Raw genomic sequence first — 10,554 nt, forward strand, 5'->3', positions numbered from 1 at the left:
TGTACAATATTCGTCAAGATGATAGAAGTAAACGGAATTACATAAGTGAAGCAACCGAAAACTTTCGCGCGAGATAACAGTACTTTATCCTTATCGGAAATTAAAAATTAATTTACAAAGATAACTCGTGATCTTATTCGTGATATGTCCGCAATATTTTACAGACATCTTGACCAAATGCATCCGTCCCACATTGAAAAGGGATCGTTAGCAAACCGAATTCCACATCCAGGAAACAACAATCAATCATTTATTTCGTTGAATACATTTACCGACGTTGAGACTTTATTTCGCCGATCATTATTATGCATACTAATATCCACGTCAGATCTCTCGTCAGATTTTTAACTAGACATTGATATAAATATAAGTGTATACCGTGTTGTGTACATATCGATGTTGTACCTGTATAGGTTCGAGATTCTGAATAAAGGTAACAAACTAATAAATATATACAGTTTACGCGAATCGCAACAGAGAGTGTCTACTACTCTTCGATATATCGTAACAAGTTATTCTCGTTTGTGACAGAGAAAATCTCGTAAGCATCATTCTGTGAGATTACGCGTGCCGAGTAACGCGATCCGATATGACAAATGCGGCAGATATGTTCGTCGCGAGCCAAGTAACGCGTCTATTATTTGTGTGTGTATATATATATGTATATATATATGTAATCATGCTACATTATCTTCTTGCGTTTCCCTGTACAAATCGCGCAGTCATAGCTGCACTCTTGATCCCTCCCTCTGTGTTAGGAGCTTGCAAAGAGCAATATCGAACAATCTAAGAAATCTAAACGACGGTCTATAGAAGCTACATACGACAATAACGAGGAAAAATTCTCTCAGCATCTTAATTTTGCATGCTTTGTTCTTGCTTGCAAACAGCCGAACGCATTGGATGGTCATTTTATATAGAAATACCGCTCTCTATATATATTAAGTTCAAACACCTAGTATACTCAACTGTTTCTCCCAAATTTCAATTCTTTAAATTTTTGGATAGAGATCCACGAAACCGGAAATGTTTCGTTAGTAGAAATATAGAAAACAATCACTGAAGATGAAATTGATCGGCCCGGTTGCGAACAAGAACCTAGAGGATTAAAATAGAACTAGCACTCGCGCGGCGCGCGCAACGGCATTCGATCTCGCGCTAAAATGCGCCCGAGCATCGTCGTTTACCACCACCGCGATGATTAAGCGTCGCCTCGGTTCCAACAATAATTTAAGATACGGATTCAACAACGTTTACAGACTTGTTATGCGTATATAGATATATATATGTACACATACATCATCGCATAAATAATAGTTGATCGAAAGCAAAGACGCGGCAAATATTATTACAAAATATTAACAATCGTTGTTCGACGGCTGATAACGCGCGCACGCGGCCGCGTCGCCCTCTTCTTCTCGTTAGAATGTAAGTTAATACTACGGCGTGGTGTAAGATTATTGCCATGTTACAGAGTACAAAAAAAAAAGAGACGAAAAGAAAGTCGGGTGTACGTGCGCGGGCGTGGATAAACGAGCGTACATACGCACGAGCACGCGCCTCGCACGCGCATCGTGCGTGTCGCATTGACGTTTCACATGAGAGAAACGTACGAGAGAAACGCGCCGGAATTACAAAAAGAGCTGGCCCCGCACAAAGGTAACGATATGTGTCGATCGATCGATCGGTCCGAATCGATCGACCGGTGTGGTCCATTCCGCTGTGGGCCCTCTTCTCTCCTGAATATCTAATACGCCGGGCTAGTGACGGCGGACACTTGTTTCGGCGTGTGTTGGCCCTGCGCCAACGCTCCGCTCTTCGCCGCTTTAAACTTCAGCCAAGCGTCGTAGCCGTACACCACCATTGCGCAAAACCCGAAGAACTGCGGATAGATCTCAGTATTAAACATCACAGAGAGCGTATCCAATTGCCTACTACTTTGATAAAAAAAAGTTCTAAACACCAAAAATGGTTTTTAAAAACAAACTATAAGATTTATACTTTTTAAAATATTATTTTGCGGCGATTTATGTCTTCTTTTTAATTTCTACGAGAAAATTTAAATGTCTTTGCCAAATGTTTTTCGACACGTTACGTTGACCGGGACAGAACATAACAATAATATCCAAAAGATACATAAAATAATTCTTACCGCAGCAACACCGAAAGCCTCCGTGTAACGTGCGTAGTCGGCTGCGAGGGAAGCGGCCAGCAAGTAGAAGACGGTCCATATCGTGCAGAATATAAATTCCTGAAATTACATGCATTAAGTTGCAGCATACGGATGGATAGCGTTCTCAATGGTAATAAAACTGAGTTCGGGCGCAGTCAAGTTCGTAAAACGCGCAATCTGTCGAGATGTTACGCGACATTATGAGACGCCTACGTAATACCAGACGTAACCCCGACATTCTTAAAAGGTCAACCTGATTATGAACGATCTTCGGCACAGCATCGACGGTGACCGCCCTCGTTACGTCGCGATCAATCGTTCACCCGTAAGCATAAAAGTCCGCAGTGGCGGGTCGATTTTTACATTCCTACGCGCGTAGAAACTTTCTAGCGGGCTTTCACTCCCTGCTCTTATTACACGCATGTATTCGTGTTACATCGGTGTTATCGAATACAACCTGTTCTCTATACTGTCTACTTATGTTCTTATTTGCGTTTATTTTAAGCGCGCCTTTACGCAAATGAGATAAAGGATCTTGCGACCAAGAGACAGCCGATTAACAGCGCGCTGTGAGAACGACGAGTGACTTACAATCTTAAGCCAAGGGATCCTGGCGAACTTCTCCACAATGTGGAACAGATAGAGAACGAGCAGGATCCCCGTGAACCAGAAGCCGCCCATGGCCACGGTATTGAACCATCCTCCCCGGCTGTGGCTGCTGTGAGTCGACACCGTTATGCATATAAATCCCAAGAGATTCAGTACCTGAAAGAAGACCCCGGCGCGATTATCATTCATGAAAATTCTCTGTTGCGCAGCTGAGCGAGCATGCATTGTGCACAAATACAAAGCCTCGCTCTTGCAACCGTCGTGAGAGATTTAAGAATCCATTATAGCCCGTGACGCAACCTGGGTACCTTATACAGGCCGTCGTAATCTTAATTCACGGTAGAAACATGTACGTTTTGTACATAATTAAATTATTTACACTGCGTATAATTAACGGGCCAAGCGTGCTGGTTTTTAATAGATTTTCTAGTTCTTGATAATCTTTCGACTAATTAAAATTTTTATCTATGAGCATTTTCTTTATATGTTCAATAGAGGTTTAATTCTAAGAGATTTATATTTAGCATCTTTCACGTTGGACTTTAATGATTAACTTATGACTCAGAATCTTTTATTAACAACATTGGGACCGAGCAATTGAAATATTTCTCGCGAATTGTTTGACAGAATTACTACAAGATTGTACAAGCAACGAATAAACGTAGGTCGCAGCACTCACCACTTGCACGATCTTTAATATACCAGGCAACGTCCTCGCATATGACGGATCGAACCGCACATTGGGCTGAGTCGTCGTGGTGGAAGTCGTCACGGTGGTCGTGGTGGTATGCTGCCCCGGGAAACCTTGATCCATCTTCTCCGGTTATTCTAAAACTGTAACGCAATAATACGTAGTACACGATACACCTCGCCTGTTTTGCAAATCGCCGTCACGCTGATCCGATACGCGCGAGGAGGCGAGGACGCCGGCGACTCTTCGTAAGGGCGCGTCTCAAGTGGAACGGTCGACCGAGCATCGACCGAGCCGCGCGAACGAGGGGGATGAGGAAAATATGGACCTTAAAATAAAGATCCGCCGACGGTGGCGTTTGTCAAACACGCGCACTAGATCTGCAAACGCGAAGCGTGTCGAGGCCAACGCGCTTAAAAAGCGCTCGCCTCCTCGAGCCTTGTTCTCCCCGAGGATTTCATTTCAGGAAATTGGATAAATGTAGGCTCCACGGGGGGGGGGGGGGTGTGAATAACGTATCGATCCTTAGTTAAAGATATTTGATATCGGGAACCCGAGAAGAGTAAAAGAGCGAGTGGTGAGTGATATATTTTCTAAACTGACCACTTGAGATGCAAAGTTATTTCTGCAAAAAAACATCCGAAGGGCGTGTTTATGCAACTTTCACGTCGGGGATGCTCCTCGCGCGGATGTCGGAGAAAATAGCACACGCTCTGATATTTACTATCGTAACCGGCGCTATCGATTGTGCCCAAACAACTTGCCATCTGTTTATTTATAATTATAACGCACCGTGGCACGACGTCTCACGAATGCGTGCCTTTGTGTAAGTATTTGCATCTAGTTGATTCACGAGTATTCACGACTTCCTTTACTGGAAAAGATTACTCTTCTAGTCCACTTTTGACAAACTAAGACGATCGCTCGGCCTTCATCGTAAACATTCCCTGAAATCTTTTGCATTACACGTGTCTTCTATATCAAATATTAAATTCTCACAAATAAAATATTTTTTTTTTGAATATATTATTTTACTATATAACTATATATTATTTTATTAAAGCCTTTTAAAAACCAAAGTAAACGAGTATTATAAATTTCTCATCTTTATTTATATTTTTAATTAGAAAAAAATTGTTCAAAAGCTAAATAGAATTTATATATATATTTTTAACAATAATACCACAGCACATTGAGCTTATCCCTTTATCAATTTTCTCTACATCTTATTTTATTGATCACTTTACCTTTCGAAATGCTCATGCAATAAATAATTCGAAAAATGCTATTAAATCGCAGAAATCTGAAAGTTTCAGCGGCACGGTCAAGCATCGATCGACTCGATACATACACGAAGGACACACGCACCTGAACACGCGATTCTTTCGCGCTTCCCACAATTAACGCTCAATTAATGTGAAATCACGCGCGGGAAGGGAGAAGGAAGGGGGGCGCTGGTTGCCGGAGATAATGCACCGCGATCGACGCCGAGGGACGGAGAAAATGAAAACGCGGATCGATTACGAGGGGGCTATCGTGCAGGCGTAAAAGGCGTAAACGCGTTTGCGTCGACGATAACGACACGGATAATCGACGCGTCTGGTGATCCCCAGTCGTGACGTTGCTGAAATAATTTCCCAAAAATCGTTTATTTTATAATAGAACTTAGAAGGACGTAACCAGAGCGACGTCGCTCAATTCTCTTCATTTTATCTAAGTGGCTCTTGAAAAGAGTACTTGCGAGCGAACCGAGAAAGCGGTGCCGTCCCGAGAGATCGCGAACATCTCGAAGATGCTCGCCTCGGGGATTCGGGTTAGAGACCGCGGCGCGGCGTCTCTTTATTATGTCACTCGAGGCGCGTGCCGCGGGAATTACTTAATCTCGCAGCGTGAGGTCATTCCGACTGGAAATAGACGGTGAGTGGTGACAGTTCACGGCGGAGCGACAACGCGGCCGAGGTGCGGCCGTGCATGCACGTGGTCGTTAAAATCTTCCCACGACGCGGGTGGGAAAGACAGGGCGAGAACGTTGATAAATTTGGCAAATACCGCGCTTCATCGAGCGTGCACAATGCGTCCTGTCGTCGTTGATCCCTAAAGTCACCGAGACTTACCGTTAGTATCTATAAATTATATGATAAATATTATTGCATCATTAATATCTTGTCATATCTTTATAATAAGAAGACGATCTTTTTAGTAACTCGGCACAGCGCATACAGAATTAATTCAAAGGAAAGAATTTATTGAATACCAGGGGTCCTACGAAGTTAAATTCGTCGCAAATTATCACGTCCTTTGGCATGCGACGCACAATTAAATTAAATCTTCCAAAATTCTGATTAAAACTTGGTTTTGAATTATTAATGGCTCATATTCCACATTATATGAATCTCATATTTCACATTTCATCGACGAATCCCGCTATATTGTTATTCATGCGTCACGAACATAACGTAAATTCCTTTCCGTCATCGGGGTAAAATTACAATGCGATTTATCCAGGCAATCCTGCTTGATGACGGAAACGATGATCGATTCAGCCGGCAGAATCGCTTGCGGCAAAACTTCGAACTGTACAAAAAAATCGTCGCGTCTACGAGTTAATCCTCCATAACCGGATTTCTTTTGCTCTCGTAAAAAAAAGTTACCCAAGTAAGTAAAGTAAGTAAATTATCCAAGAGTAAGAGTAAAAGAATTAAATGGAAAAATTGATTAAATCACCAAGACTTAAAAAGTTTAGGTATACGGGTAACTTCCAAGTCGCAAGGCATTACGAAGGATTAGTCGAAGATTAAATTAACCGGAGTTTGGCCGACCGGAGTTTACTCCAGGCGAGAACTGCGGATCAAAGGCGCGAGAGACCGCGTCTCATCTCACGGCTGCAGGGAGATATCGGTGGGTGTCGCGGGGATGGAATGTATGCAACGCGTGTGGGTGGAGGACTAACATTGTTGTCGCAACGAGATGCGGGATACGAATCTGACGACGCGACCCACGCCGATAGAGAACCCCGGTGGCGGGGTTCGACGGACGCGACGCCATATCGGACGCCCCGTCGCGAGGACTGAGGATCGATCGATTTCCAAAGATTTGGCTCCCTTTCCTTTCCCCAACGCTTGACTTTACAGCCGTGTCAGAATTTTCCCGGAACCGTCGAACATAAAGTCTTGGCTTATCGTAATTGACGTTTACGGCTTCTTAATGTCTTAAGAGTGTTCATAGTCCAATCTGGGCATTCAGTATCGTTTTAAGTCCGACCTCGAGATGTTATACAGTCACCTCGTTGATTGGATGGAATCTAAGGACCACTTAAGACCAGAGACTCGAGATTTATCTTAAATTCAATAATAATAATTTTATTGCAAATGACATGAAATCTTATACGCGGAAACAAAAGTATTGTGGAGAACTGGATATCAAGTGGCGAGGCATCAGCAATAACGCTGCTTACAGGCCTAAATCCCTAAGATCTGTATGCCGCCCTGGACGAGGAAGAGAATAATCACCTTCGAGAGAATCGACGCGCAGTTAATACAATTATCTCTTAATCTAACATTATCTCAAGTATCTCGTATTAATCACTGGACGATACGTCACAAACTTCGTAAACAAATGTGAAACGTCAGCTACTCCACTCGCGGGATTCGCGCGGAGAAGTTTCCGTCCTCGTTCCAAGTCGGCCGTGGAAAGCTGTCAACGCGATCTCCCTCGACTCCCTCATTCATCAGTCATCACCGCTCGCGCGGAGAGCTACGCCCCGCGTCGCTCTCCCACGTACGGGCGAGGGGAGGTCGGAGCGAGACGGCCGACCGACCGTCTACGCCGTCTACGCGTCGAATTAGCGACGGCTATCGACTGGCTGCGCCGCGCGTCGCGTCGCCTCGCGTCGATCCGCGAATAAACGTCGACTCCGCGATCGCTGCACGATCGTCGGAATAAGGCGACAAGGCGAGGACCGCGAACGGCGCGAACGGTCCGCGCGTAATCGAGCGAACGTTTCCGCGAGCGACGCGAAGGCGGCCGCGAACGCGCGTCGCAGACGCACGAGCAACCAACTTTTGTTGTTACCTGGTTCCACCTGTTACTACTCCTCTCCGGCTCTCCTTTCACCACCTTCTTCTCCACTTCGCGCTTAATCCCTTTCGCGAGTCGTCGCGACGACGTTACGCTTCCACCTTCTCCTCTTTCGGCGACACGCGATTCCAACGGAGAGCCGCAAACAACTCGGGCACAATCCACAATCGTTCGCTCGAATCTCCGCTCCGCGTCCCGGCGTGTGTCGCGGCGTTTCCCCCCCCCCTCCCCTTCTTCCACCGCTCCGACGGCTCCGACCGATCGTTCCCGTCGGGATAAACCGTCCATGAAGTGCGCGAAGACAAGAGGGGAACGCGAGAGTTTCGTGGATGTACCAGGGAGCTCGAGAATGAGTTTCAAAACGCACTAATGTCGCGTACATACGCATAAGCTTGTTCTTTGCGGCTGAAGCTTCGTTCATCTTTTCTCTTCTCTTTAATTACACATACGTCATGCGTTTAATTATAAATGTGCTTTTTAAGCGCAAAAATTGTGATATCGTGCTGCTAAAAAAAAAACCTCTTATCGCTGTATAAGTTTTCGACATAAGACGGTATTCTGATATAGTTTTCGAGCTCAACTAATACTTACCTTATTATATGATCATTTCACGTAAAATTCAAGATTAGGATCCGACAAAATATAAGACTTGGAATACTTCCGGAATATCTCTGTACTTACTTCAAAACGGCTGACAAGGTCGAATAGCGAATAAATAAATTGAAATAGAGCCTACATTTATTTATATCACGCCTACGGTCACCACATAGCCACATGGGCGAACGTCATGAACCTCGTTCTTGACTTTTTGCATGTACTTTTCAGCTTTTCTCTTTGAATCATGGCCGAATCGATTATAGTAGAGGTCGGGAGCCATTATCCATTATATTGAAGAAGAAGCTTCTCTCTCTTTTCCCCCCACATTGTATCTAATTGTATGTATATGTACATACACTAATCTCGTTTTATAAGTGCAGGAAGCAGGAAGTATAGCGGTGCAAAGGTCTGGGCTTGTGGGGCTGGGAGCAAAGAACATATCCATGGCACACATAGTGATGTGGAGTACCGAGGTGGGGAGAGGGTCAACCAGTGGATGACGGAGCAGATTGTCCCGAGTCCGCGGTAACTGGAGAAATCAGAGACCCTTGTAACAGTCAACCCCGCGCTGGAGACCTCCACGCCACGGGACACAGTGGTGCGCGTGTTCCTGATCCAAGAGGTTAGCCCAGTGCGATGATTCTAGGTGACGTCGGCCGTCGATAACCGAACTCGAAACGCGACGATGGCGACAGGTAAGCGACGTAGCATCCACACGTCGTCCTCCGGGAACGCCGGTGCGTTCGGTTACACCAGCGGCGGCGGCGGCGGCGCCGGCGGCCCGCGTTTGACCAGCCGGATGAACTTCCGGCCGAGCGGCGCGCAGCAGGAGGACCGCGGTGGTACCCGACCGACCGCGGCGCCGAGCTCGATCGGCCTCATCCTGGTCACCATGCTGCTGCACGTGTGCAAGAAGTCCCTGCTCTTCGACACCCGGCTCAAGGTGGCCATCTACTGCGGCACGATATTCATCGTCTCCCTGATCGCAGACTTCGTCGCTATGCCACGCACCTACTTCTCCAGGTCTGACAACGCCCTGAATCAGTACTTCGTCAAGTGGGGCTGGGGCTGGCTGCTGTCCGTGATCGTGCCCTGGGTCGTCCTGACGGCGCACACGCTCGGCTGCGGCCGTCGGCCGATCCTGCTGAGCCATCTGGCCCGCATCGTACTCGCCACTCTCGCCTGGCTTGTCTGGACGAAGCTGTTCAATTACATCGAGACTAATTACGGCAGGTGTCTGGGCACCCGCGACATCCAGATGCAGTCCAAGGCGAGGTGCCTGCAGTCGGGTAGATTCTGGAGCGGCCTCGACATATCCGGGCACACGTTTATCTTGATCTACTCGAGCCTGATCCTCGCTGAGGAAGGCTCCTCCTTGGTGGGATGGGAAGGTATCAAGGACTTGATAATGCGGGAAGAACATACACGGTCTGTGCCGACTGAGACCAGCACCGGTCCACTGCGATATCTCTCCGAAGACGACCTGGAGTTCCTGAAGAAGGCGCACCGAGCGCTCACGCCGTATCTACGTGGCCTCTTTCTGGTGATGACGGTGCAGCAGTTGCTGTGGGACATTATGCTAGTGTCGACGATGCTCTACTATCACATCATGATTGAGAAATTCTTGGGTGGCGTAGCCGCGGTCGTCACGTGGTACGTCACGTATCAATGGTGGTACAAACTGCCGAAGGTCGGCCTCCCGGCACCCGGTGACGGCCTCTTCAAGTACAACGAGGTAAAGACGAATCCGGATCCAGGAATCAGCGCCAGGGTGAGACGCAGCACGTTGAACGGCACCAATCAGCCGAGGTTCATGGGAATGCCTATTATCAGAACGACGCAAGAGACCGCGGAACCAAACTCGTCGCCTAGACAAGTGGATCTCGACGTGTCGATGTCTGCTCCGAGGTTGTAAAAACGCGTCGCCCTCGACGAACTAATCGCTTTCACGATTCTTGTTCCCTTGGTACTTAAACGTTTGGTCATTGATATTTCAATAAGTATCCGGATATAGGGTTCCCTTATGTTTGAGTACAAAGGTCGATTCGAATGTAAGAATAGTATAAAATATAATTTCGTCTGAAGGATGCCTTCCTTTGGTTTCCTATACGTAAATAAAGAATTTCAAATGCACACTCGCGTGTGCATTGGGATATCCTTGATTTAGGTAAACAGATAATCGAGCTCCCCTAAACAGAGCAGCTTCGTGCTTTTAAGTTATTTATAATTATAGAATGATAAACAGGAATATGCGCCTGTTTTTTCGGTTGTTGGATTGTTGTTAAGAAGAAGAAAAAAGATTTGATTTGATTTGTTTAGGGTTTAAAGTCAGTGTCTTCGGTAACACTCTTCTGAATTTTGTTTTGTAACTTATATTCAATAAAGTCTGTTGTTAACAAAGCGTCCG

At 46.1% G+C, this 10,554-nt stretch overlaps 2 protein-coding genes and 1 long non-coding RNA gene across 4 annotated transcripts; 2 read left to right on the forward strand and 1 right to left on the reverse strand.

Moving 5' to 3' along the window:
* Positions 1-227: 227 nt before the first annotated feature.
* Positions 228-7,762, reverse strand: LOC139768399 (proteolipid protein 2). 2 transcript variants are annotated; one of them, XM_071698544.1, is made up of 5 exons: positions 7,545-7,762; positions 3,462-3,616; positions 2,765-2,938; positions 2,153-2,251; positions 228-1,882 (listed from the first exon to the last, which is right to left on the reverse strand). In XM_071698544.1, exons 2-5 carry the CDS (start codon positions 3,594-3,596, stop codon positions 1,748-1,750), a joined length of 543 nt encoding a protein of 180 aa, XP_071554645.1. In that variant the 5' UTR covers positions 3,597-3,616; positions 7,545-7,762; the 3' UTR covers positions 228-1,747. The 2 variants fall into 2 exon arrangements, with proteins under 2 accessions (XP_071554645.1, XP_071554646.1); XM_071698545.1 differs by lacking the exon at positions 7,545-7,762 and adding an exon at positions 6,983-7,453.
* LOC139768406 (uncharacterized) lies at positions 2,245-3,460 on the forward strand. The gene is made up of 2 exons (XR_011717353.1): positions 2,245-2,498; positions 2,679-3,460. It is a non-coding gene; the product is annotated as an uncharacterized lncRNA (long non-coding RNA).
* Positions 7,763-7,847: 85 nt separating the features above from the next.
* Fitm (acyl-coenzyme A diphosphatase Fitm) lies at positions 7,848-10,548 on the forward strand. Its single transcript, XM_071698536.1, has one exon. It carries the CDS (start codon positions 8,833-8,835, stop codon positions 10,060-10,062), a length of 1,230 nt encoding a protein of 409 aa, XP_071554637.1. The 5' UTR covers positions 7,848-8,832; the 3' UTR covers positions 10,063-10,548.
* The last annotated feature ends 6 nt before the right edge of the window (positions 10,549-10,554 follow it).

Source organism: Temnothorax nylanderi, unplaced genomic scaffold, assembly GCF_030848795.1.
Source record: "Temnothorax nylanderi isolate EJ_2023f unplaced genomic scaffold, tnyl_v1.0 TNYL_tig0016_pilon, whole genome shotgun sequence".
In the NCBI taxonomy this organism is placed as follows: Eukaryota; Metazoa; Arthropoda; class Insecta; order Hymenoptera; family Formicidae; genus Temnothorax; species Temnothorax nylanderi.